Below are 27,939 nucleotides of genomic sequence, written 5' to 3' on the forward strand. Positions count from 1 at the left end.
ACTTGGCTCTGACCTGGACATCAATCTTGACACCGAGCTGTGCCTATGGTGAGACACTGGTACGGCCGACTGTTTCTGGCCTTGGCCCTCTAGACTGAACTCCGATCACGTTACGGCGTCCCCTCCAACCTAGGCCCACCCTTGACCCCACTCCTTGGATCTGGGGTGCTGACACATGATCACATACTGCTTGTTTCCAAGGCCTTTTTATTTTATTTTTTTTTAATTTTAATTGAAAAATGGGAAAACAAGGAAATTCTCCTGAGTGCAACTAATTGCTAGGCAGTAGTAGGACACTGGGTGTCAAGATTGCTGGGTTATAGTCCTGGGAGGCAGCCTTTTACTTCCAGCTGCAGTAATTTGTTAGCCTTACTGCTGTGCTGATCACTGGCACAAGAAAAAGTACTTTGAGGTCTATGAATACGAAGCCCTGTCCTTAGCCCGGATAACAGGAAGAAAAGCCTGTAAATGCAGAGCATTCATCTATTAAATTTCTAACTTCGCCTTTGCAAGCGTCTGGGGGGTTTCACTTTCAAAGGGAAACATAAACAAACTGGAACTATTTTTGTTACAGGCAGCTCTGTTCTTTCAGCTACATCCCTTTCCGTCAGGGTGGCAGCTGTTCTAATGCACGTTCTCTCTGTGTCACCACTTCTCCTAGGCTGTAATGCTGGGTGCTATTAGGGTACGTCCACATTACCCGCCAGATCAGCGAGTAGCGATTGATCTATCAGGGATTGATTTATCGTGTCTCATCTAGATGCGATAAATCGATCTCCGCCGTGCTCCCCGTTGACTCTGGAACTCCACCAGGGCAAGAGGTGGAAGCGGAGTTGACGGGGGAGCCGCGGCTGTTGATCCCGCGCTGTGAGGACAGGAGGGAAGTCAAAATAAGATACATCGACTTCAGCTACACTATTCTCGTACCTGAAGTTGCGTATCTTACATCAACTCCCCCCGCAGTGTAGACCAGCCTTTAGATTCTGGTTATGAAGAGGGCCTTAAGCATTAAGTTTGACCACGTGAAGGATGTATTTATCTGACCCCATCTATAAAGAGTTTCTCTCTGCCTCTAGCTGATAATGTTTCAGAAGAGCCAGGTGTAAACAACATGAATACAAATGGAAGTGGCACACACTGCTACATCTCCCGTGGGTGCTCTGGGGATGCATCTTCCCTGAAGCGTCATTTTTTAATGATGATCAAAGTGACAAGCTTCTTCTCCTCATCCCCAGAAAGAATCCAATTTCTTTAACCCTTGGTACGTATGTCTCAGAACAGGGCCCGGCAGAATGAGCTTCTGTCTTTACACCCTCAATACTGTACATGTGCTTGTGCTCATGCGTGGAGCAGGGGTGAGCTGGGGCGGAGGGTGTGTGCCTCAGGGTGGGGGTGCGGGGGGGGGCGCAAGGTGGAAGTTTCGCCTAGGACGCGAAACATCCTTGCACCGGCCCTGGGTGCAGGCAAAGATGGCACAGCCTGCCCATGCTGTAACTTATTCCCTCATTTTGAAGCAATAGAAGCTGGTAGTTTCACCCATTTCCTCCTCTCCCCGTCCCTCCCACGCAGCTGTCTATTTCCCCCTGTTCTCTGGGTCAGTGGGTTTCCCTATGACAGTGTCTGCAGCTGCATTGATTGACTGTATTGATATTTCCAGATCCACAGGCCTGGTCCAAGCCCCGCAGCCCTTTGTGTTGGGAGCCGAGGGCAGCTCAGTCCCAGAGCATGAATGAATGTCCATTTAAATCTCCCCTTTGTCCTGACCTGTGCAGAGCCAGTGGCTTCTCCACTGGAAACAATGGGGATATTTACATAATGGGGCTCTGGCAGAGCAGCTTCACTGCTCCATGGCTGACGTCAGGCACACGTTGTTCCCAGAAGGACCCCATTGACCAAGGCAGCTAAATAAGCAGTTCTGCGGGGCATTGTGCTATTGCCCCAACAATGCTCTCCTTCTGGCCAATTGGCTTTATCGCAGGTAACAGATGATTCATCTGTTGTCCCTGGATTGCCAGCCGGGGCCAGGTGTTCCTGGCTGATAATCCCGTCCAGGCAGCAAGACGAGGGTCAAAATATTCTGACGTGGTTGAGTGACAATGCCTGAGTGTGCTAAGTGATGCGCAGTTGGTAGGAGAGCTGGAAACAGCTCAGCTGGGCAAATAACAGTGGGAAATCGCTCCCAAGTCCCAAAGAGACAGCAATCCCCTTCCAGAGCTCTTTGGAGGGGTTGGGGAAATGGGGGTGCTTTGTCTTTTGATGTTGTTGGTGCTTTGCCTCGGTCCTGCTCCTTCCACTCTGAGAGGAGAGCCCCTGCTGAATGTCCAAGGAATGGGCCGGTCGCTCCCTGGGTGTAGGCTTTGGAACTGAACTCCAGTGCACAGCTAGGCAGCTGCCCTGTGCATGGGGAGCCTCTGCTGCATAAACCTCTCTCTGTTTAATTCATGGTATTTACTATGTGTCCATCACCCTGGTGCCTCAGCACCTCCATGCCTCCCTGCGGTCATGTATAGCAGAGGGTGTCTCCGGAGCAGTTCAGACATCAGTTTAGAACAGGGGCGGGCAAACTTTTTGGCCCGAGGGCCACATCTGGGTATGGAAATTGAATGATGGGTCATGAATGCTCCTGAAATTGGGGGTTGGGGTGTGGGCTCCGGCAGGGGGTGCAGGCTCTGGGGTGTGGCCAGAAATGAGGAGTTCAGGGTGTGGGAGGGGGCTCCTGGCTGGGGCAGGGGGTTGGGATGAGGGTGTGTGGGGGGGAATGAGGGCTCTGGCTGGAGGTGCGGGAACTGGGGTGGGGATGAGGGGTTGGGGGTGCAGGAGGGTGCTCTGGGCTGGGACCGAGGGGTTTAGAGGGTGGGAGGGGGATCAGGGCTGGGGCAGGGCATGGCAGGGGGTCAGGGGTGCAGGCTCTGGGCGGCACTTACCTCAAGCAGCTCCCAGAAGCAGCGGCATATCCCCACTCCAGCTCCTATGTGGAGGCGTGACCAGGCAGCTCTGCGCACTGCCCCGTCCGCAGGTGCCGTCCCTTCAGCTCCCATTGGCCAAGAAGGGAGCTGCAGGGGCAGCGCTTGGGGTGGGGGCAGCTTGCGGAGCCCCCTGGCTGTGCCTACATGTAGGAGCCAGAGGGGGGACATGCTGCTGCTTCCAGGAGCTGCGTAGAGTGTGGCAAGCCCCTGACTCCGCTCTCCAGCTGGAGTGCCGGAGCAGGGCAAGCCCTAGATCCCACTCCCCGGGGGGAGCTCGAGGGCTGGATTAAAACATCTGGAGGGCCAGCTGTGGCCCCTGGGCCATAGTTTGCCCACCCCTGGTTTAGAAGATGGCAAAGCCATCTGAGTCCTCTCTGCTGGCCAACACTAACTGGGCAGGCTGCCCATATGGAGCCCATCAGTGTAGCCCCTTATCAGCCAAAGGGGTCAGTGTTTATTATACAACACTCCCCTTTCTCCTCTGGGATCCTAAGAGCATTAACTGCTGGAGGTGAGGGACTGATTGATGTTCCCTCTTCTCCCCAGGGGCTGAGCATGTTGCTTCTGCAGAACTCCCAGCCCCTGTCAGCCCGCATGGGGATGCAAGGACTTGGGACTCTGACCCTGCTCACGTGGCACTGCACAGCTCGTGACCCTAGAGGCACCGGCCTGGCCCAAACCTTCTCCTAGGGACTGTCCTGGGACCACATGATCCCTGACCTCCATGATTCAAACCTTGGGAGTGTGGTTTTGAAGCTCCATCATTTTTGTTGTTAAATTCCGGTGGAAGCCCAATGGCCAAGTCTGTGGGGACAGAGCCTGTTCTAGTGGGCCAGGCCTCTCCCGAGGGGTGGGGGATGTTTGGCCAGTGAAGTGAGCTGAGGGGCTTAGTGTGCTCACTCGTACTGTCCATCCTTTTGGCCGGGAAGGTGTCTCTGGGACACAAGACAGGAGGAGGGAGCTGCCTCCCTTGGGAGCTGTGGCAGAAAAGGGGGCCTGGCTGCAGAGCAGCTGAGATGCAGTGCATGACTATTCCATCCTCTAGAGCAGACTGATCAAAACCTGGCCACATAACGAGCCCCTCTCTGCCCCAGGCTGTGTGCTTATAAAACCATCCCAGTTGCCCCACTGCTCCAAATAGTGGGGAAAATGATAAGTGGAGCCGCCCAGTTCAGCCTGTGCGGAGGCAGGACAGGAAATACGGAGTGAATGAGGGGCTGGGTGTGCCCCCTTCCTCTCTAAGTCCTAGCTCTGCAAGTGCTAAACAGCAGCAGCTATAATGCCAAGAGACATGAATAAACCAAGGGAAAAGCTTTTATGGGAGAGGTAAGAGGTTACAGCTGTTAAACTGCAGCCTGATATCTGGTGCATGAGCACACGGTTGGTGAGACTAACATGTTAATAACTGAACCTCACACAGTTACAGTGATGGTCAAGGAGCAGGGTTCAGGGCAAGCCCCTCCCAGGTGTTCTGCCTTCCCAAGTGGACTTTCAGTAGATAAGGAGGAAACACCAAGCTCCTCTCTGGCCTGCATGGACAGTAAGGTCCCAGGGCACTTCTTGTAAGAGCTGGGGTTTATGTCCGGTGTCCTTGGTCAGGATTTTCCCTGTCCCTGCTGCAGTACTGTGTGCTGTTTGTGGCAGTCTCACTATAGCTTGTAGTGCTGCGCTGTAAAGGCTGCTGCCTGCTCTCACCAGAGGTGGTTGCATCTCTTTGGTGCTGTATATAAAAAGGTGATGCAGAAATGTGAAGTGTTTCCTTAGTCCCTCAGGGTGACAAAATTCACCTTGGAGCATTGATCAGTGGTCAGCCAGTCAACACCCCTGGAGCACACAAAACACCAGCACCCAATACACAGAGTGCTGCCTGTGCTGCTGCTGTGCATTATTGGGAAGTGAATGATGGCAGATGCCATGATCTGGGTGTAAATAATGGGTTCAAGTCACTCAAATCCTATTTTCCATGTTATCAATATTTATTTTTTAAACCCTAGTGGTAGGCTCCAAATTTTGTCATTTGCACTTATTCTGAGGCATTTCCTTTATCTGTGGATAATATGTGCAAGGGAGAATGGGCTAGGTTAGTATGAGTGTGATGAGATGTGGTTGGGTCCAAGTGGAAATCACGTGGCAGGACCAAAGGGATTGTGGCAGTGAGGCATGTGAGTAGCTGAATCTCCAGCTGTGACGTTTACGGCCTGGAATCTGGATGGAATGCACGTGCACTGCATCTGTTCAATACGTTGGTCTGGATTATATGTAGGCTGGCTAAGACTGGGGCCTATGGATAGCCCTGGGCTGGGTTTGGGGTTGGACCAGATTGTGGTCTCACTCTGAGGTCAGGATTGGGGCTAGATTGTGGCCCTGGGTTAGGGTCAGATCATGGCCCCTGGCTGGGGTTAGGGTTGAGATTGGATGTGGCCTCAGGCTAAGGTTACAGTTGAGGCCAGATTGTAGTTTAGGGCCAGAGGGTGATCCTAGGTGTAGGGTTGGGGCTAGATGGGAGACCCAGATTTGGGTTACATTTTACACTGCACTAGATTTGTTTCCAAACGTCACATGCCCCTCCCCTGAGAGATTCTAAGCTCTCTGCTCCGCTTTTAGGGTGACCAGACGTCCTGATTTTATAGCGAGAGTCCCGATTTTGGGGTCTTTTTCTTATATGGTCTCCTATTACCCCCCATCCCCTGTCCTGATTTTTCACACTTGCTGTCTGGTCACCCTATCCGCTTTGTTCCAGATAAGGGGGAGGAAGAGGAAGGTTTTTGCCACTAGGAACGATGGACAGTGAAGTGTGATTGTCCACTAACTTTGCAGAGCAATTCCTTGAATAGGGGGGTGGGGGATGAGTGCGGGGGGGTCACAGCTGCATCTGAGCAAGGCTGGGATGGGAAATACAGGGAGTGGGTAAGCAGCATCAGACATACAGACTGAGAGTCCTAATCTCCTGACACCCCAAAACTAACCGTAATAGCCTCTTACCACTAGTAATTGGGGTTAACAAACACCTGCTGTCCAGGAGACAGTTCCCCTCTAGGTATCAAGACAACACCTGGGACAGCATCAGGGAAGTGAGGCTTTTATGAGATTGCATCTGCTTCCTAGCTGGAGTGTAATTACTGCTGCATGTGGGTTTATTGGCTAGCTCTGCCTAGGGGGATGTTTATGGAGCCCTAATTGAGCTAAGCGGTAAGGGTGATTCCTGCTGTAAGCGGCTCCTAATGAGTGGGATGAGGTTGACTGGGACTTTGCAGGCCAGGCGGGTTTGTGGAGTCAGCAGGAGAGAGGAGGTCAGATGGAAAGCTTGCTGCTTGTTGGCGCCTGCACATGGTGGAAGGCAATACCCAGGCTTTCCAGTCAGCCTCCTGAGTGCTTGGATGGGGAGATTCCGCACACGCAGGCTGGTGCTGACCGTGGGGAGAGCTCTGCATTTTGTCAGCTTGGACAACGGGCCTCTGCATGTTTAGAGGCAAAAGACAGGACAGACCACGGCTCTGTGCTACAGGTAAATGAGAGCAGGGGCTTTTCAATACACGTTTGGCCAGTGCATATGCCTCTAACACAGGAGTCAGCAACCGTTCAGAAGTGGTGTGCCAAGTCTTCATTTATTCACTATAATTTAAGGTTTCGCGGGCCAGTAATACATTTTAACGTTTTTAGAAGGTCTCTCTCTATAAGTCTATAAAATATAACTAAACTATTGTTGTATGTAAAGTAAATAAGGTTTTTAAAATGTTTAAGAAGCTTCATTTAAAATTAAATTAAAATGCAGATCTTATCAGTTTAGTGTGATCCTCGCCCTTGCTTTTCCTTGCTGAGTTTTCCAGTGTCTGGCATGTATTTGGATACTTTAAGCTGCACACAGGCTTCTGAGTGATCAGTTGTTAACTGGCTCCAAGAGGGAAAGAGGACAGATTTCATGTGTGAAAATACCTGTTCACACAGGTATGTGGATCCAAATGCTGAAAGCATTGCAAACACAATTTTCTTCAAATAGTTAAATTTCACTAGCAGGGATGTCCAGCAGATCGGAATAGAGGCCCCATGATCTCTCTCGGTAGCTTCAAGTGCACTCTGCAGATCTCCAAACTTTGATGTCCACAATTCTGAGCTTTTTAACTGAATGGGCTGCATTTCAAAATCTTCAACACGCATCCACTGAAATACAGACAAATCCACGTTGCTTTCATTGAACTTTTCAGGTTTAATTAGAAGAGAAAGAATTGGGCCAAATTGCTGGAAATCTTGAAATCGGTCAGAAAATTCTGATTCCAGTTCTTGCATGCTTGAGGTCTTCAAACCACAATTTGAGGACTTCAATAACTCAGAGATAGGTTAGGGGTTTGTTATTGAAGTGGATGGGTGAGATTCTGTGGCCTGCATTGTGCAGGAGGTCAGACTAGATGATCATAATGGTCCCTTCTGACCTTAAAGTCTGTGAGTCTATGAGCCTATGTACATTCTAATCTTGTTGACACTGGCAGTGCAATGTGTCAATAGCTCTTTTATATGTTGGAAGTAACGGAAAGTAGAAGTTCAAATATCCCAAGGAAAAAATATATATATTCCCCATCTGTAAATGGCTTTCCGTTTTTTGCAATGCACTGTGCAATCTCATAACTTCCTTCTGTGGCTTGATTTTTACTTACACTTAAGCTTTTAAAAACACTGCTTTGCTTCTCATATCCTGCTACTGCCTTTTTGATCGATTCAGTCTTGTCCACTTCATCACGAAAGATTTTCTCGTGCTTCATTTCAAAATGTCGTCGAACACTTGATGTGCGACAAACAGGGGCGGCTCTAGGAATTTGGCCGCCCCAAGCAGGGCGGCATGCCGCAGGGGGCGCACTGCCGGTCCCGCGGCTCTGGGGGACCTCTTGCAGACGTGCCTGCGGAGGGTGCGCTGGGAGGGCAGCAGGTGGCTCCGGCAGACCTTCCGCAGTCATGACTGCGGAAGGTCCGCCGGAGCCGCCTACTGCCCTGCCAGCAAAATGCCGCCCCAAGGGCGCGCTTGGCGCGCTAGGGTCTGGAGCCGGCCCTGGCGACAAACAACACTTTCACAACAGAAAGCACAAACAGCACGGTCCATCTTTTGAATAAATCCAAATGTCTGTCCAAGAAGGCTGAAACGAATGGACATCTAACTTTGCTTTCTTTGAAGCTGACATTTTGTCAAATGTACCCTTCAACTCACAGTGGGGAAAAAAAATGACGACAGATGGCACGCACAATGTCAAACGCAGTGTGCTGTTCCACATGGTCTGATATAAGCAGCAAACCGGGACTTAAAAATATCCCAGTGGCCTGGAACAATTTTTAAGGTGGGGGTGCTGAGCTGCGCCCCCTCTTGCCCATGTCTGCACCCCTCACTGCCCCAGACTGGGGCCAGTGGGCCTCAGCTGGGGATAGCTGCAGAACACTGGGCTGAGGCCAGGGGCAGAGCCCTGGGCCGGCTGCTGGTACCCCAGGCCAGCAGTGGGCTGAGCGGGGCCGGTGGCCCGGACCCCAGCTGGCAGGGGGCTAGCGGCCAGAACCTTAGACTGGCAGCTGGCTGAGCGAGGCCGGCGGACGGAACCTCAGGCCGGCAGCAGAGTGCCACTGAAAATCAGATCATGTGCCACCTTTGGCATGCGTGCCATAGGTTGCCAACCCCTGCTGTAGCTTCAAGCTTTCTGCTGAGATGACCTTGGGCAAGTCACTTCTGTCCTCTGTGCCTTGGTTTCTCCCCCCCTTAAAATGGAGCCAGTGTTTCTGTTCTGACCCACCTTTGTATAGTGCTTTGAGAGCAGGTTGAAAAGGGCTATCTCAGTATGGAGCAGTGTTACTGTTCCTGTGGGGAGTTACCGGACTGGTGGGCGTGAGGTTAGGCTGATCTAACTCAAATCCACTCCATGAAGCATCATGACTCAGTCACATCAGTCAAATGACTTTGCAGTAACAGGAAGTTCAGATCAATGTATGCCACTTATGGGAGCCCCAGGCTGGGTGTTGGCCTTAGTGTGTCACGATTCCCAAATCACTACTAGCTATTGAATTTGAATGCATTTTTTCTGGCAAATCATTAGCCGCTGGGCTAGAATTCACCCTCTGTGGATAACTGAGCCAAGGCGTTTCCCTGCTGAGTAACACAAAGAGGAGGTGGGGAACAAATTTCACAGTGGGGAGCAGCTTTCAGGGCAATCGCACCCCACTGCCGCCACCACCACCATCATATTTTACCTCAGAGGTTTTAGTCTTTCAGTCCTGAGGGATGCTCTAAAATCTGCTAGGCTGACTCTGAAATCTATCCACTGTTTCACATGGGTGTCATAGTATTCCAGTCTCTTCCTGGGAACTAGTAAGTGTGTCTGTATACAAAGATAATGTGTTTATTCTTTGTTTCATGCTGGTGAAAGGTGGGTTGATAGCCCTGGAGAGTGCAATCCCCATTTATCCCCATAGCACAGGCAGAGTGGGGGAATAAGCTTTCAACACCAGTGCTTTGCCCCACTGTGACAAAGTCAGCTCTGTTTGCTCTGGATCCTTAGCAAATGAGTTCTCTGAGCCCACGGGTCGAGCTTACTCCTCTCAAGATTCAACGGGTTGAGCAACCTGAGCTTCTGCCCAGACTTTGGTGAGTATATGGGCTCCCAGCACTTCCACATGTCAATGCTGAAGTTATATTTGTAGCAAGTGAATAGGGTGCTCCTGATGTCATCAGTATGTGAAGGCTCTAAGGATGGATACAACTGTCCAGATTAGTGATCGTCCCATACTCCCATTAAGTGATTCCAGTTGTGGGAAGCCCTTTGTAGATAGCTCCTCCTTCTGAGGAACTCTCACAAACCCTGGCCAGCTTCATAGTTACTTTATTCATTCTCCACACCCTGGGATTCGTATCTTCCTGGTCTGTGCTGGATGAGCTGGACTCAGCCTGAGTGCATATTACAAAAAAGAGCTATTTTCTCAAGGTGCTCACAATGCCTCACTTCCACAGGGTCTGTGAGACACCATTATTAGTTATTACTTGTCTCCATAGTGTGCCAGATGCTGCCCACGCACAGATAGGGGCTGCATTTTCCAGTTATCTGAAGAGCTCACAATCTCAGAAGAGGAGCAACATACCTTATGTGGTATCCCTCTCCCCCAGACAATGGCTCTTCCACTGGGATATAATTAGTGACTGTTTCCATATGATAGTAGAAGTGGGACCGGAGGAAGGATTTAGAGGAGAAGGTAGAGACCTTGTGGATCAGTCCAGAAAGGGTGTTCCAAAGGTAGGGGATTGGGTGGGATAAAGCACAGCGATGGCTCTGGGAGAAGGTGGTGATAAAATCTGTGCAGCACTGACTCCCCTGTTAGGAGGGGAACTAGCCCCTGAAATTTCACCCTCTGGGAGATGTCCCCAGCTTTAAAAGGAGAAGTGTGGTCGATGCTATGCAGAGAAGACTTTCCAGCACCCACTATCTCCCTCTCTCTGCTTATTGTAAAAACCTGGGCATATTTCAGGACTTCAGGGGACCTGGGAAATGGGACCATTCACTGAGAGAGTTTTGAGGGAGCTGGCTCAGAATCAACACATGCAACTGGGCAGCTGTGAAAGTGAAATCAAAGGCAACCTGCTTGTGACCTGGAACTTGGCCTCACTGTTTCATTCATGGGTTCTAAGCAGGCATCCTGCCAAGGCCTGACTGTCTCCAACAAATGGAACAACTGAGATTAGCAAGTCTGAGCCCCGAGGAGACTTTTGTTCCCCTTACATCTTGGAGTGTTACAGCTTTTGTTGAACCTGAGCTCCTTTCCTTCACACACCACCTGGCTCTCTGAAGTAACTGAACAGAATGTTCTTCACAGAGGAATAATTACAGTGTTCTCTGACGCAGCACACTCTGTTCATTGAAAAAATGTGTTGTTTTGAGTCTGAACCTGGTCAGGAGTCACCAAAGTCATTCTTGCCTGAAGGCCATTTGGTGCCAGGTATAAAATCAGTTGGTGGGTCTCGGACCAGTTCCTCCTATTGAGGCAGATGATTTGGCCCTATAAGGAAAATAACACCTAAGAAGGCCACCTTGTTGGCTTTCTCAGCAGAGAGGCTGATGAATGAATAGACCACAGAGACTGAACTATCCTCTTCATTTGTGTCTCTTGTTCCTTTTTAAGTGACTATTTCTCTGGATTGACATCCCTGGAGATGGATGTCCTTAAGGTATCCTGAGACTTTGTGCAGCTTTAGCAGCAGGGCACGTTTACCCCACACAATGTCCTCTGCCAGTGTGTCTCAGCCTTATTTGGAGGAGCTGTCCTGGGGTGGGTGGGTCAGAGGAGAGGTCAGTCCTCCATGACCCGTTTAGTCCTTTACCCATCTGCTGACAGTCACTCCCTCTCCATTAGGAAGAACTGTTCCTAAGCCTAACTGGGCAGATATTACATAATTGTCCATTATGGGGTTTCATGTGGTCACTGCTGGAGACTGAGTTAGATGTACTACGGTTGGATCCAGCCTGACAATTTCTATGTTCCAAGCCCTGATGGCTCATTTCTTCCCTCTCCTGTGATCAAAAGGGAGTAGGTGTGATTCTACTGTTATTCACTGTGGCTTTCTGATGTATGTTGTGAATTTCCACTTGCTACCAGAGAGTAACTCGTTCTACAGTTCCCTGCCCGATCTGATCCCCCACTCCTTTATATTAAGATCATTGGGTGTACTTCCTCCATAGGCCCTGGGACACTGCAACATTGGCCCCTAAATGGAAGGACCAGGGGGGGTTGGGGTAATACATATGCTCCAGACCCTCATGTTTGCAGAGCTGCCTGATGGATTCTGATGGGCTCATTTCCATGTGAGAGCTGGACTGAGTCAGTCTCCTGATCCGATTAGCTCACTGCTGCAGCGCTTCCCTTCTGTTTTAATTTGCTTTTCTCGTTTGCGGCATTGTTTTCTGTTCTGAAAGGAGCTTTAGGAGGTTGTTTTGTGCCTCACCCACTAGAATAAAGAAGAGCTGCCCACTCTGCACCCTAGGGCTCTCTTCCATAGGGAGATTTTTATTTTAGTGCTTTGATATCCTCAGAATTTATTCTTGCAGCAACATTGTTTTCATGATAAAATGGAAATGTTTCCAGTGGGTGGCTTTGAAAATGAGAAGCTGAGCGAAGAAGCTAAAAATAGGGATCAGAGAGCAGCTGTGCAACTGGTGAGCAGCCTTGTTATGTAACAAGCCCAGGGCTGCATTTGCAGCAGAACTGGGAAGATGTTAGCATTAGTATCAGGGTGATCTGCTCTGGTTGGCATCTGGAAGAGTGGGGGCAGCAACAGTGGTGCATGTAGCACCAGAGTTCAGGAAGAAGGCTCTGAGGAAATCCAAGAGGTACAGTCGAGAGGGGGTCTGTGCAGGAAGGGGGCAGGGAGAAGAGTCTACAGCATTCACTCTGCCTTGAAGTGTGCTGCAACCATGTCCAGTATGAGTGATCAGTTAACCCTTCAATGGTAGAGCAAATGAGCTCAGCTAGAAGGCAAAGCTTGAACCTTCCCCTGGGTTCTGGTGCTAACTCTGGGAACACACAGAATGACGGGGCAGAGCTCCAGCTGCCAACTTCAAGTGCTATTGACCCATTCTAGCAGAGCTGCTGGGATTCTTGGGCAAGGGGGATTCCAACATGGCACCCAGAGCATAAAAAGCTAGTAGAACATTTGGTATACGCTGGTAGCACTCTGCTGAATGGTTGGGGTTACCCAGCCCCACATCGCCAGGGCCTCGGCCTGCTCACACTGATGAAATGCACCATGCCCCAGTGGTTTGTGTAAGGCAGGAAAGCACATATATTACTTTAGCTGAACTTCAGCCAGCTCTGGGCTATTTTGGGAGCCTATAAATGACAGGGCCCGCCAAGAGTTCTGCCTGCCGTGTAATTAGTGGACTACAGAGCAATACATGCAGGCGCCTTGTGCTGAGATCAGAGGGATTCCCAACCCCTGGCATCTGACACTAGTGTAACTTTTATTGCTAGGGTCAAGCCATTGCCACAGATGGTCCCACTCCAGAGTGCGAGTGACACCACGGGGACCTCTCTTATGTTTTCTCAGGCTTTTCATCCCTGTGTTGATAGTATTGTCCACTAAGGCACTGAGACAGGTGAGTGGCCTTGGGTATTGTAGCTATTAGAGCTGGAAGGAGCTCCCAAGCTCAATAGGTCCAAGCCACTACGTGTAGGGCAGTTTCTCCCTTCTGTTGTTCCTCTTCCCCTGAGTGTTTTTGCTCTGACTTTCCCTCCCACAGATTGGTGGCTGGTGGCATGGAATGACTCAACAGGTTTTGTAGAGGGGAGAAAGGGAGTGTTGACTTTTCTTGGGAGGACAGATCTACTGCATGCATGATGTGTGGGTGCAGCACTCCCTTCTCTTGTGAATGGTGGGGTTGGGTTTCTGCCATTCTGTAGATGTAAAGCACAGACTATGTATAGCTCCGTGTGCGTCGGAAACAATCTCCTAAGGCGCCTGTTCCGCCTCACGGAGCCCAGCAGCTGTTCCCACACATTCCACTGGAGCGTATCTTTCGGCCCGGCCCATTAATTTCCACATCTGTGAAGTCAAAGGGCCCCTCTTGTTTTCTCTCTCTGAACTGGCTCATCTCCCGCCTGCAAGCAAAGTCCAAGTAGGGGGTTATCCCATTTGATCGGATACAGTATGTTCCCTCTGTGATGGGATGGCCTGGGGCTAGTTAACATTAGCCATTGAAAGGGTGGTGTCCAGAGAGGGTTTTCTAGATGGCTGCCTCTCTTTAGATGAAAACGCCATCCCTCTAGCTGAATGCTCAAGCCTATTTACCCTTTTGAATCATTCTCCTCCCTATCATCTTCTCCCAGATGTAGTTTATTATATGGGACTATATGTAGGTTTTTCTCCTGATCAGATGTGCCTGGTTGTTACCACTTTTTTCTTAGCATGACGTGAATAGATAGCCTTATGGTAGATTTTCTTAATGTGTTATTACTGCAGTTTGAATGGAAGTGGGTGGGTTTGTCTGTCTCATGCTTTATTTTTAATTTAATTTTGGATGAATTTAATGACACAGATCTGCCAATGCACCTGACTAAGAGCTGGTCTGCACCGGGAAAAAGCTCACTATAGCCAGTGCATGCTAGCTACTCTGCACTAACTCCCTGTGTGGACACACTTACTGCACATTAGGTATGCCTTTGGGTGCATTAGCGTAATGTACTTTGGAAGTGTACTAAGCTGACTGCCTGAGGGCGCTCACAGTGCCCAGTTTGAGAGTCCACACCAGGAGTTAGTGCGCTTCAAATTCACACTCTAACTTACTGTGCTCTAACTTCCCCATGTAGACAAGCCCTAAGCTTGACCCTCAGCAATCTCTTCTATTCCAGGACCGGGCCCCACAATGTCTTTGCTAATGCTCCTCACTCATGACCCGCAGTCCCCCTGCTATGCCAGTCCAGGGTCTTCCTTGAGCAGAGACAGTATAGTCGACTAATTTGTGTAGCGGCTTCCATCTGACAAATGACCAGTGACACTAGTCTGAGACCAGTGAATTAATTTCCCTGGTGATCTAAATCCACATTTGAGTTGATCATCTAGAATGGGCTAATGGCCCTGGCTGGCCTGGACAGATGTGACTGGGGGTAGAGGTGGTAAATGAAAACCACCCAACTGTCCCTGTTGTTTTTGAAATGGAATGACCCTGCATGTGACGTGAAAGGCACTTCCCTGGGTAGATTCCAAACATAGCCCCAGGTTTCAGCCTAACTAGTGCAGACGGAACAGCCATAGAAAATGTATTCTGAGTGCTCAAATGTTGGCCCATTCCTGCCTCCACATCTTATTCCAGCACAGTGCGGCAAGAGGCTAACACCCAAGAAGCAGAAATATTGCCATGTTTCCAGAGCCCTACAGCACGGACATGGAGTTATAGATCCTGGGCAGATGATTAGATTCTCTCTTCCCATTGACCCCAAATGCAGTGGAGTCTTCATACAACTTGGCAGGAGCCATCGCAAACTGGTGTTGCTGCTGTGGGCAGCTCACCTCCCTTCTCTACCAACTCCTCTTATGTTGTTAGCTTAGCTTTATGTCTTGGGGGTTCATATTTTGTATTAGTTACCAGGAGAGAGGTATCCCAGCTTTTTTTTTCTCCCTAAAGCCCGAGGGAAGATTGTAATGGCATAGCCCAGGTTGCATAATAGCCTTTTTAATTACAGTGTGCCTAGGTTACAGCTCTCCACATACACATACTGTTTATTGGATCAGTAACAAGAAAACCATCATAGCAAACTGAGAGTGGAATTCCTCCTCTCCTGCCCCTTGCAGGCCCTCTCCTAATCCTCTGTTCTCAAATGTGCTGGCATCCTTTGTTCTCTGGCAAGTTCTCACTTCTCCCATAGGCACCATCTCTCCCCCAGAATGTTCTCTTTGGCCCCTGCAATCCCTGCCCAAGGTGCAATTTAGCTGATTAGCAGGGGTTTGCTAGAGCTCAGCTCTGAGCTGGGGTAATTGTCAGCCCTTGGGTAACAGCGGAGGAGGAAAACAACAAGTATCCAGGGAACAGGCTCCTTATTTATTCTTTGCTGTAATGAAGAAGAGGCATTCTGTGTAATATGCAGAGGGAAAGTGGGATCTGCTGTTTGCATCTGACAGCAGATCTTCCCTTCTGGGTCTCTGTGAGTCATATCCATCCTTGATTTCAGTTGAGGGGCAGGGGGCGGGGTTGGGGCAGGGACTTTGGGGAAGGGGTTGGAATGGGAGCATGGCCAGGGCTGGCACAACCCACTAGGCAACCTAGGCAGTCGCCTAGGGCACTAACATTTGGGGGGTGGCGACCGCAGCAGCCGGACCTTCCGCCGCCTCTGTCGGGGGCGGCATTTCGGGGGCGTGACCTTCTGCTGCCTAGAGCAGCAAAAAAGCTGGCGGCACTCCTGGGCGTGGCAGGAGGGGGCAGGGCAGGGGTGGAGTCAGGGTGGGGCTGGAGGCAGAGGAGTGGAGTCGGTCACCCACCAGCGCAAGCAGAAGTTGGTGCCAATGGTCGCTGGAACCACCCCCAGAGAAGTCTTGTCTTCCTCCCAGTCGGGCTGATTGTTGGCACAGTTCTGTAACTGATTCTTTGAGACACACATCTACAAATGGCAAAAGCCTAATACCAAACAGACTGACCATAATGCAGCCCTCTGGTTCCTCCTCTGTCCTCACAGAGCGACTAGGTCTATCCCATCATTTAGGTCATCCCACATGAGGTGCCATCCTTCACCTTTATTCTAGGCTGCCTTTCCTCCCCCTGTCTCTGGTCTTAGACCTCTTCCGTACTACAACCTTTAGCCTAACTTCCTGATGTGGCTGGCTCAAAATGTGGTTGATAGCTAACCATGTTCTACCCCTGACCCAGGCCTAAACTGCTATATGGCTAGCTGACTGTGACTGGTTCAGCACACGCACTGTTATTTTGCTGTGTAGACGTGACCCTCTGCCTGTGTGTGGATATGACCAGTTTGGATCTCTCTCCTTCCAGCTCTCTGTGCAGTACAGTATAGCAGAGTGCATTTACCCACATTCTGCTGGTGCCTCTGTGTATGCCTCCTGGGTATTCTGTCCCCTGCGGCAGCACTATGGGACAGCTGCTCAGATTTTCCCAGAGTGCATTGATACAAGCATGGGTAGGTTCAGATGCAAACACTTTGACACATGGGTGTATTGTGAAAGAAGCTGCTGTCAGGGAGAGAGTGCCAACTACTTTACTTAGAGTGTCAATGGGCATGCTCTTTTTTATTTTACTAAACTTTCCTCCAGAAGAGACCTCAAGGTCACACCTGAACCTGGTTTCCTGGGCCCCAGTGCAACCATGCCATCATGTTTGAAGTCATAGGATATCAGGATTGGAAGGGACCTCAGGAGGTCATCTAGTCCAACCCCCTGCTCAAAGTAGGATCAATCCCCAGACAGATTTTTGCCCCAGATCCCTAAATCTGAATTGAACTTACAACCCTGGTTTTAGCAGGCCAATGTTCAAACCACTGAGCTATCCCTCCCTAAAGATTCACATAACATGGTAAACCATGCCATTTCCTGTTGGGGAGAGTGACCTGCTGCTTTCAGACTATCTGGCTGCCTCACTCACACACACAAACTTGGGCCTGCCATTGACGAAGTGCTCAGATAAACCATCACTCTTCCAGCTAAGTGAAGAGGGATATCTGGAGACTTCAGTCTGATAAGGCCTCTTTTGACACAGCGTTTACAGAGGGGCTGTCAAGACTGATTCCCTACTCTGTCACTTCTAGTGCAGAAGGTGGGGCCCGCAAGGATTCTAAAAATTAATACTTGTCACTCCAGGAATGTATTAAACTCCCAAGGTTACAGCTTTTCTCTGACCTTGGATGGGTAGATGCTGCCACTACCCAAATGCAGAACCCTTTTGAGAGACCAGGAAGGCGCACTTGGGAATTCCTTCCTGTGGGGTACCTTCAAGACCTTTCATCCCCCCTCCGGGGAAGAGCTGAGAAAGGGGAAAAAAAAAAGAAAGAAATCAGCTGTTGCCACCAGCTAATTAAACAACATGCACAAACCTCTTAAGACACAAAAATCCAATTCTGTTCTTAAAAAAGGTAAATTTTATTAATAAAATGTAAAGAAAGAAAATACATCTGGGAACTTAGGCATTTGCTAGATTTAAAACCAAACAAACAAAAACAAACCCCGACAAGGATTAAGCATCCAGGTTAACCTTTCTTGAAGTCCAGCTTAAAGGTTACAAGCAAAACAAAAAGTGCCTGGGGTTAGCACAGAGGAATCCACAAGCCATAACGAAATAAAAGGAATAAACCTAATCGCATCTTCCTAGACATTTCCTGATCTGCTTATATATCTGGCGTTTTTAAATGAGTAGTTTCTAGGTATGATATTGATGATTTTTTCATACCTGGCCCAAAGCTGCTTACAGCATAACTCTGTCCTGTCCGCCTCTCCCCGGAGAACAACAACAGACAGACAAAAGGGGAGTCTTGTTTCAATTTTTAAAAGTTCTAGCCTACCCATTGGCTCTTTTGGCCAGGTGCCCACTCACTTCCTTTAACCTATGCATAGCAATGAGACTTTTTAACTCTTTATGGTAGAGAAATTAGAGAACAACTACTAAGAGGGATTTTATAGCTACTGGCTGGCTGGGTGTCCATAAAAGGGAGCTACCTCCTCGCCCACTTCATTTATCACAGGGGCCTTGTGCAAGAATCCTTGATTCACTGTTTTAAATGACTTGTGGGAGAGGGATAATTGTGAGTGTGTGACTCAGATGGCCTTTTACAGGATGATTGTCAGTAAATATCATCTGGGTGCCAGTGTGGGCACAGCCACTGACTCAACCGGTGCTTGGGCAAGTCCCTTGACTGGCTTGCGTTTGTCAGTTGAGCTGTAAAACAATGCCAAGGCAGAACTTCCTAGAAAGGCAATTCTGATCTGCCAAGAGACAGCTGAGAGAGGCCCTATGGAGAGAGAGCACCGGTTGCTTTGGGAGAGAGTTGGTGTTCTGCAATAAAGGCAGTAGGCTTCTAAATCAATTGTCAATGGCTTAAAGTAAGGAAAAACTCTAAATTCAATAAATAAGCCTTTGCTTCTAACTTCACGATAAAGGGGCTGATTCTTATCTCACTTACCCCCATATAAATCAGGTTAACTCCACTGAAGAGTGGAGTGCAGTGGAATACGGGCATACATCAGACAAGAATCTAGCCTACTGCCCAGTGACAACCCTCCCCCGCAAGTTTAGCTATGGAGGTAGAAGAGCAGCAGCAGATTGTTTAGGGTGTTGGTGGATGAGTGGAAGTGTCTTGGTTTACGGCACGGAATGTACAATGACTTGCCTTGTGTAAACAAGTGGCCAGTGTGTACATCCAGTGTAAACAGCTCATAGCCCTCAGAGCCCAAGCACAGCACCTTGGGTCCAGAACTACTGAACCACTGAGAGAGAAAAATTGTTTCTAGAGATTGTTGTGACACATCAGCTGCCTCCTAGTTGGGTTTAAAAGATGGCACCTGAGCCCTAGATGGGGGAGAGAGCTGGTGGGCAGAGCTGTCTGGGAGTGAGAGATTGGCAGGTGCGGGATGCCTGAGAGCACAGACTGGAGGAGCAAAGAAAAGAGGCAGGTGGGAGCTGCCTTGGAGAGACAGAGTCTTCAGAGAGCAGAAAGCCCAGTAGGCCCTCCATGGGAAGAGGGAGGCACTGGCTAGGTGGCCAGTTCCGTGGCTAATCTGCTGACTGCCCTGAGCTCTACAGGCAGTGCTGAGATTCGGAAAAGGGCTGAGTCACTGGACTCTACTTGGGCAGTGGAGTCATGCAACTGGGGCCTTGGAACAAAGGCAGAAAGGAACTGGGAACAGAATGTTTGGGGACTCATGGGTGGGTGACCTGGAAGTGATGCCCCTGGAGAGGGGAAAGGAAAATTGCTCTTGTACCTTGACGTTTATGGTGGGCTTGTTGAGACTGGTTCTACTATAAAGGTTTTGGGGGAATTAGTGCACTAGTGTATGTGTGAATAAACTGTGGCCAGAGATGGGACTTTATACTGAGCACTGAGAGACTGTTCCTTTCCTGGTCAAACAGCTTGCCACAGCTTGCGCAGAAGGGAAATCCAGGTGGGGGTCACCTTCTGACACTCCTCTGCTAGTTAACCAAAGTGGAACCAGACTGCTGGCACAGAGAATTATCAGAGCTTGTGGGGATTATCTGAGCAAGAAGTTGAAGGAAAGCTGACAGGGGAAACAAAGCTATCAGCTTTGAATGTCAGTAAGACCAATGCATCTGTTTGCCGTGCAGGATTGGAAATAAAATACAGCTGACTTGGAGGAAGGACAGGCTGATATCACAGAGGTAGTAAATTCTGCAATAGAGCGTGACAGATAAAGGAGTTAAACAAAAATAGATATACAGTCAACAATGGAAGCTATAATATTTGTACACCAGTATGAGAAGCTTAAAAGTAGAAACAAGTGAAATTAGGTGCTTGGCAATGGCAGCGTGCCTTGGCATATAATAGTCACTGCTGAAACATAGCTTAATGTCAAGCATTTCAGCAATGTGGTGGAATGATAAGTCACTTGTATGTGGTTGGAGGACTGGGGTGCAGCAGCAGGACTGGAATAGCAGAGTAGGGATCATGATGGACGTGAGCAGCAGAGCTAGGAGCCAGGCCTTGGCAACACACACTTACATTTGCAAGCCCGATCTCTGGGAGGATGCTTCCTCATTCCAGATAGACAGGCCTCTGCTTCTCACTGGAACGGGCACAGCACAGCCTGGTAGTAACAGTGCAGGCCTGCCTCACCCTGCCAAAGGGCCCACACTGGAGAGTGACCAACAATGGCTGCATTCACTTGTGCCTTCCTATTTAATGCTTGAAATAAACTGTAGTTACTTTACTTACCTAAACAACAAATGAAACACAAACACCCCACCGGGAACCTAGCTGACCTGAGGTTTAAAGAGAGAGAGAGTCAGATGGTTGAGCACAGGCTCCCCTTCCTGCAACCTGTGTGATCGTCCTACTGCCATGTGAGCAGAACAAGACCTGTCACTGGAGTCACAGGAACAGAGGGGACTGTTCCCTGCCCTCATCTTCTTCCATCCTCCTCCTTCCATATGTGCCCCTGTGCTCTGCTGCCACATACCTTTCCTTCTCCTCCTACACCGTCGCTCCCCTCACCACTTAGCTCCTGCCTGACACAGGCCATAGAAGTTCACTCAGTGATTCTTGCATCCCTTTGCAAACTGTTCCAGAGGTCAAAAACTGCATCTTATTTCCAGATTACATTTTTCTGACTTCAGTTTCGAGCCACTGGATCTTGTTATGCCTTTGTCTGCTAGACTGAAGTACCCTCTGGTATCAGATACTTTCTCCCTGTGCAGGTACTTGTAGAGCACAATCAAGTCACTGATTTAGCTTCTTATCAATAAACTAAATAGCTTGAGCTTCTTAAGTCTCTTGTGCAAGGCTTGTTTTCTAGACCTCATGTCATTCTTGGAGCTCTTCTCTGAACTCTTAGCTATTTTCCAATATCCTTTCTTTAAAGTGTGGACACCAGAATTGGAGGCAGCATCCCATCAGTGGTCTCACAATGCCATGTGTGGCCCTGGAGACTAAGCCTTTTGTTTATTCACATTCTAATACCAGGGCAGGGTGAGCTCCCACATGCTGGCCCTAAAATCTGATCTCAAGTGACTAGCTTGAGGCGCTTTGAGCAAGGTTCTGTGTACTCTAGAGAACAACTAGACCCAGATTCTCAAGTCCCTGGGTTCTGCAGTGCTCTGGTGGAGCAGACTGGAAATTCTGCAGGTGTTTTCTTTAAATTCAGAATTGGAAGGTTTTGTATTAAATTAACTATGCAAATGAACAATTGCTCAGTACAGTTACTTTTTATATCTTTATAGTGTCTACATATTTTCAGTGTGTTGCAGACTTTTGCATTAACACCTGACTGTACTGAAGATGATGTCATGAGGAAGATGGAAGGTTTCGAAAGTGTGTCTCTGGGTTCCTGAGAAGGCAATTTGGGATTATGTGAGATTAGCAGGATATTTCTGCTAAAACATTTTGGCAGTGAAATAGCTAACAATGTTAATATGAGCCTGTTATCTTTAGGTTTCAGTGTGAACACCCCATTAAGATGAATGGAGCCATTTGCACCTGTCAGAGCTATTGTTTCAGTTGTCCTGCAGAATGAGGCAAACACCACAACTGTGGTTACACTTGAGCTGCATTTTCTAGGTTACCTTAGCAACCATGACTGGCAAAATAACTGTCTTTTAAATGAACACTAAAATTTTGGATCCCGATACAGCAGCAAAGGGTCTGTAGATTTGGTACATACAGTGGCCTTTCCTATAAGGATGAGTGGATTTCACACACTATGACACATTCAATTATTGGCCTTTCTGCAGAGATACTCAAGGAGTGGTCTGATCAATGCCAACCATGATGCAGATACTTGCCTACTGGCACTGGCGTGAGCCCCCTCCCCCAGCTCATGTCACATAAGACACCCAATAACCAACAAATGATTACTTTTGCCACTACCGGGCAGAGCTAGACTAGACCTGGCAATTTAGAGGTGAGCACTTTACCAGTCTTGGCTATTTCCCTAGATTGCTTTTTGTTTCATAAAATGACTGCATTTTACTTCTCGCTTGCACTAAGGGATCTCAGATCCTACCGATTTCTTTCCATGTACTCTTAGTGGTTTGAAGCCACACAGAGGTGACCCGCAAAGGATTTGTTCAAAACAAACAAATATTTACGCCCTTTTTGCTTCTTTCTAATGGATAAGTAGGCCTGACATGATTGCGGGATGATATTTTTCCCACAAAGAAGTTTTTCCTGCTTGGTTTTTTTTTACCTTTGAAATGTCAAGTCCTCATTTCACTACTTCTCCAACCACCATAAAATCTACCTGGATAGAAAAGATGTGAATTTGTAATGTAAAAAATGAAAGACTCTTTCAGGGTTTCTCTGCTCACAATATAAGAAGCCAGGGGCTGGGGGAAGCAGCACAAACCCTTTTCTTATCCTTTGCAGCCACCTTTGGACCAGGGGCAGCTCTAGGGATTTTGCCGCCCCAAGCACAGCAGGCAGGCTGCCTCCGGCGGTTTGCCTGCGGAGGGTCTGCTGGTCCCACGGCTTCGGCGGACCTCCCGCAGGCATGCCTGCGGGCTGCTCACCTTCTCCCCATACTCTGCTGCCCAACAGGCCAGAGCTGGAAGAACAAAAATAGCATTTTAAAATTGGGCTAGTGTAAGTGATTATATTAAATATCCTCTTGGGATAAATGGGATGTGGCTGGAAAGCCTCTGTTTTGTGTACAGGACGTGTACAGCTGATTACTGTCATAAAGTAGCATTGACCTGCGGGAGGTCCACCGAAGCCACGGGACCAGCGGACCCTCAGCAGGCAAGCCACTGGAGGCAGCCTGCCTGCCGCCCTCGTGGTGCCAGCAGAGCGCCCCCCGCGGCTTGCCGCTCCAAGCACGCGCTTGGCGTGCTGGGGCCTGGAGCCGCCCCTGCTTTTGACTAGGAGGCTCCCTTTGAGATACCATAGTTAATACACAAAACTTTCTGGGTCATCTTCCCCACCACATGTAGCAGGATTTTTTTTTTCATGCTTCCGTCAGTGTTTGTTTAACTTCTGTGGGCCCCTCTTATATTGGTGCCTCAAGAAACCAAAAAAAGGCCTACACAGCCGCTTTAGAGAGAGAGGAAAAGTTGCGTTTTTAGCCTTTGGGCATATTTGACATTGAAAATGCACCAGCAGCTGATAGCAAAATGAGGAAATGAGCATCCTACGTGGTGGAAATGAGGCAGCCTCAAGCTGTCAAGTGTAGCAGGCTCTGTGAGTGGATGCACGCACACCAGACAGATATACTTGAGCTGCTGCCTAGTGGCAAAGGTGCATGCTGTTGTGCTGCATTAACGTGACATTGCTATGTGATGATGTCCCACACTAATGTAGCATTATGAGGTGAGGCTGCTATATCACAACACAACTCTGCATTGCCAGTTACTCACTTGCTTTAATTGCCCTGCAGGCCAAAGATGGGGGAAATAGCACTCTCGCCTGTATTCTGGGATGGCAGTAGCCATCACTGAGCAGTACCGTGTCTGTCTCTGCAGGCTAATAGAGATTATTAATAATACTCCTTTATCCTCTATTACTACTTTCCATCGAGAAGCTCCATGTGGTTTACAAACATGAAAGAATTAAGCCTCTTGACTCCCTTATGAGAATGAGGAAATCCAATGTCAGCCCTCCTCCACTTGCACGTGTAAGGATGTGTGCACGTGCCAGCTGCTTTGCCCATCCCATGCTGTCATGACAGTTTCTCACATGGACTCAACTGCTGTGGCTGGCGGGATTAACCTTGGCCCAGCTGCAGTGAAGGCAGTTTGGTTTAATAATCTCTGCACAAATTGCCCAGATGAGGGATGCTTGCTGCAGCTCTGGGAACTGGGAAGAGAAATCCTCATGACTGATATTGAAATTCCCTGCATAGCTTTAGTGGCACTACAGTAAATCAGATAATTAGTCATATTATTGATCTTGCTGATAGATTCAGTCTAACAAGAAGGTCAGCTGCATTTGCTCTCACAGTGGGGGCTGTGTGTGCGCACATGTGTCTGCTTGTCCTATTTTAATCAGTAGCAGAATATCTTCTCATAGGTCAGTGATGGCTGCTAACAGCCCCGCCCCCCACTCTGGGCTTTCGACTTAAAGAGAAAATAAACAGATTGCAGTAACTGGAAGGCCTTTGACTATTCATTGTTGCCACTTTGGCCTCAGTAATTTAGGAGGAATCAGTTGAGAGCTTGGTAATAAACAATGGGTCAGACCCTCAAATTGGCATAGCTCTATTGAATTCAGTGTCGCTATCCAAATTTACATCAGCTGAGGGTCTGGCCCTAACTATTTAATCCTGAATTTGGCTTTTATCTGCTTTCATTCTATATGCATCTATAACCCTCACCTACCCTATTGAGCCTCCCCTGGCTGTGGCCTTGTGAATCTCATTTCCCCCCCGTGGATGTGCCAGCAATGCATTTTGTAGCTCATAGCTTCCGACCTGCTCTCGGTGAATCCTGATGACACGACAATGGAACTTTGAAGCCGTCATTAGCTCATTTTCTACCACCCAGATCCTTCGACTCCCTAACATTCCAAATACCTTGATTTTTGGTAGGCCCCTCAGAGTACGTCTATGCTGCCATTAGACACCCATGGCTGGCCCAGGCCGGCTGATTCAGGCTCAGGCTAAGGGGCTGTTTAATTGCAGTGTCGATGTTTGGGGTCTGGATGGAGCCTGGGTTCTAGGAATGTGCAAGGTAGGAGGGTCCTGGAGCCTGGGCTCCATTCTGACCCCGAACATCTACACCACAGTTAAACAGCCCCTTCCCTGCAAGCCTGAGTCAGCTGGGACATGCCAGCTGCAGGTTTTTAACTGAGCTGTAGACATACGCTAAGTGCATAGGTACCTCAATGATGGGTGGTTAGGAATATGTAGACAGAAAGACATCACTTTTCTGCTATGACCATGGAATGTTCCAATTTTATAGTGACGTGGGAGGTCAGAAGTCAATAAAAAATGTATCAGAACCCACTTTTGGGAAAGCTGTCCTTTACACCTCTGGGATTCTAGAACCCAATTCAAGCCCCATCCAGGGCCAGTGCAACCATTTAGGTGACCTAGGCCGTCGCCTAGGGCACTGGCATTTGAGGGGCGCCATTTTATTCGGCAGCAACCACGATGGCTGGATCTTCGGACGCCCCGGTCGCCGCCGGCATTTAGGCGGAGGGAGCTGGGGCAGGGGAGCACGGGGAGGGCCGCCTGCAGCAAGTAAGGGGGCGGCACACAGGGGAACTCCCCGCCCCAGCTCATCCCTGCCCCGCCTCCTCCCCGAGCATGCCGTGGCCGCTTCATTTCTCCCGCCTCCCAGGCTTGCGGCGCCTAAGCTGATTGGCACCGCAAGCCTGGGAGGCGGGAGAAGTGAAGCGGCCACGGCGTGCTCGGGGAGGAGGTGGGGCAGGGGTGAGCTGCTTCACTTCTCCCGCCTCCCAGGCTTGCAGCGCCAATCAGCTTAGGCGCCACAAGCCTGGGAGGCAGGAGAAGTGAAGCAGCCATGGCGTGCTCGGGGTGCTCGTGCTCATGCGCGGAGCAGGGGTGAGCTGGGGTGGGGGTGGGGTCCCTCAGGGCAGAGGGTGGGGGGTGGGGAGCTGCCGCAAGGGGGATACCTCAGGGTAGAGGGGGGGAGCTGCCGCGGGGGGGGGGCACCTCAGGGCGGGGGTGTGGAGGGGGGAGGGCGCAAGGTGGAAGTTGCGCCTAGGGCATGGAACATCCTTGCATTGGCCCTGGCCCCATCATAAGCTAGAGCAGCTCTGGGTTTGCTCTAATTTACACCTGGACAGCAACACTCCCTGAGGGATCTCATCTAGCAGCCCAGGAGAGCCAGATTGTAGAGGTGCACTACTATAGTACACCCTTTCCTCCTTAATACAAGCTTGAGCTCAAGTGGAGGATTGGTATAGGGCCATTATGCTGGTTCTGTGCCACAGGGGGAATCCCATTGTACCAGGGGCAGTCAGGTGCGAAGATGTAGCTGCTAAAACCCAGAATCAAGTCACTATTTCCCAATCCCTATTGTTCTCCCTGTACACAGTTCTGCAGCCGCAGTTAGAGCAGGGTATGGCTGGGAGAGGGAGAGCAAAGGAATAAAACTCATACCAGCTCAAAATGAAAAGCAGTCCCAAAGGGACCTGTAGGGTTACATAACTGAGTGGAACAGCATTACAGTAACCAGCGAGGAATTCTAAACCCTGACAGATTAATGGGCATCCAGTGGGCCTGCAGTGAAGATCCACCCCCTGTCCTGTCTCTGACTAGGAAATTGTATCCATTACACTATGTGAGCTGTGCCAGAGCCCTCCTAACATGAGGAATGGGGGCTTTAGTTAGTGACTGACAGGATTCCCAGGCATGTAGACAAGGCACTTGATGAAAATATACACCCAGCATTCCATACCGATTAGGGATGTCTGTGGAGAGCTACTGACCTTGGAAAGTTCTCTTTGCCTCCAGCACTAAATGGGACCCAAAACAGCAATACGCAGCATCTTCCTGAAGGGAATTTACTTGGCTGTGCTTGCTGTCTCACAACCCAAACAATCCTTACACGTGTCCAGTGAGTTAGAATATACATTGTCATGGCCCAATAGTCAGAATCTGTCACTGACCCAACATATGTTTTACTGGCTGATGATGTGTAATCCGACATATAACCTCCTCTCCTACAAAGCCAGTCCTCCTGAGCTATTGTGTTCCTCTTTCACTCACTATGGTGTGACGGGTTGGATCACAGAAACCCCCCTGGGAGCTGCCAACTGATGTGCCAAGACTACCTCTGCTCCTGTTTTCCCTGCCAGCTCAGGACCCCAGCATCCTGTCTTGCTGAGCCAGACACTGCCGTCTGCTCCAACAAAGACCCAGGGTCTGAATTACTTGCCCCAAAACTGCAGGTTTACCTGAAAGCAGCTAACAGAAGTGTGCTTGTCTTTAACACCCAGATGCCCAACTCCCAATGGGGTCTAAACCCAAATAAATCCGTTTTACCCTGTATAAAGCTTAGTCTGCTTGCTTAACCATCTAAGCATGGATGAGAAAGTGCCACCAAGGTGGTCAGCCAGGGTAAATATCACAAAGGAAAGGGATGGGGCTTTGCAAAAGTACAGGTGCACAGGTCCCCCTAGCTATTGGCAAACGCAGAACCTTAAAACAAAGCATACCCCACAGGGGGCAGAGAGGAGCATGAGGAAAGTAACTGGCCTTGCACCATGGGTTGATGAGCACCAGCAATCATACAGCAATTTCTGGTGGCCTGCATATCCACATTCTACCCTTGGAAGAGAACACCCAAATTTCCATTTCTTCATCCCAGATACACAAGAAGATGATGTCCTGCAAAACAAACGAGGAACTTGCACTTATTGGCAGGTCAGTATTGAGAATTATTCATCCCTGTTTCCTCTCATTAAATAGCACTGACATCCTCAGATGATCAGTGGGGAGTGGTCTACTTTGGTGGAAGTCCAAGCTTTCCATGAGCAAGTGGAATTGCTTCCTGAGTCAACCTGCCCTTTTTCATTCATTAAAGTCTGGCAGAACTTTTCCATTAAAATTGGAGGAGGAGAGGAAACAAACCCTGCAAAGGTAAAACAAATGCGGTAGCTGTTGTGATGTCTAAATGCTGCAGTCGTATGCTTTCCCTGGTGGCTGAATCAAGGGGCAGCATTGTTGGTGGCCAGTCTGGACGGAACTAGCAACAGTAGTGGACAAGATAAAAAACTAAGAGGAAAAACCTGTCCAGAGGGAAGAGAGAGGAGTCCATAGAAGATACAACCACAGGTTGACAGAGCCCATCTGCAACAATGAGCACAGAGTGATCTAGTTAGTAACTGTGGG

General features: G+C 49.2%; 1 protein-coding gene and 1 long non-coding RNA gene across 3 annotated transcripts in view; one reads left to right on the forward strand and one right to left on the reverse strand.

Moving 5' to 3' along the window:
- The window catches only part of ABHD6 (abhydrolase domain containing 6, acylglycerol lipase), a 101,791-nt gene extending 80,313 nt beyond the window's left edge, over window positions 1-21,478 (forward strand). The window contains exon 12 of one of the 2 annotated variants that reach the window (XR_005582938.1): window positions 21,385-21,478. Coding sequence is in view for 1 of the 2 variants with exons in the window: in XM_039482054.1 (XP_039337988.1) it covers window positions 21,385-21,414 (30 nt within the window). In the remaining variant the exon portion in view is untranslated. The remainder of the gene's footprint in view (window positions 1-21,384) is intronic. The other variant, XM_039482054.1, reaches the window with a different exon arrangement.
- On the reverse strand, window positions 15,462-17,401 carry LOC120369124. Its single transcript, XR_005582939.1, has 3 exons — window positions 17,320-17,401; window positions 15,952-16,055; window positions 15,462-15,524 (listed from the first exon to the last, which is right to left on the reverse strand). It is a non-coding gene; the product is annotated as an uncharacterized LOC120369124 (long non-coding RNA).
- Window positions 21,479-27,939: the final 6,461 nt, after the last annotated feature.

This window comes from Mauremys reevesii, linkage group 7, assembly GCF_016161935.1.
Source record: "Mauremys reevesii isolate NIE-2019 linkage group 7, ASM1616193v1, whole genome shotgun sequence".
NCBI lineage: Eukaryota > Metazoa > Chordata > Testudines > Geoemydidae > Mauremys > Mauremys reevesii.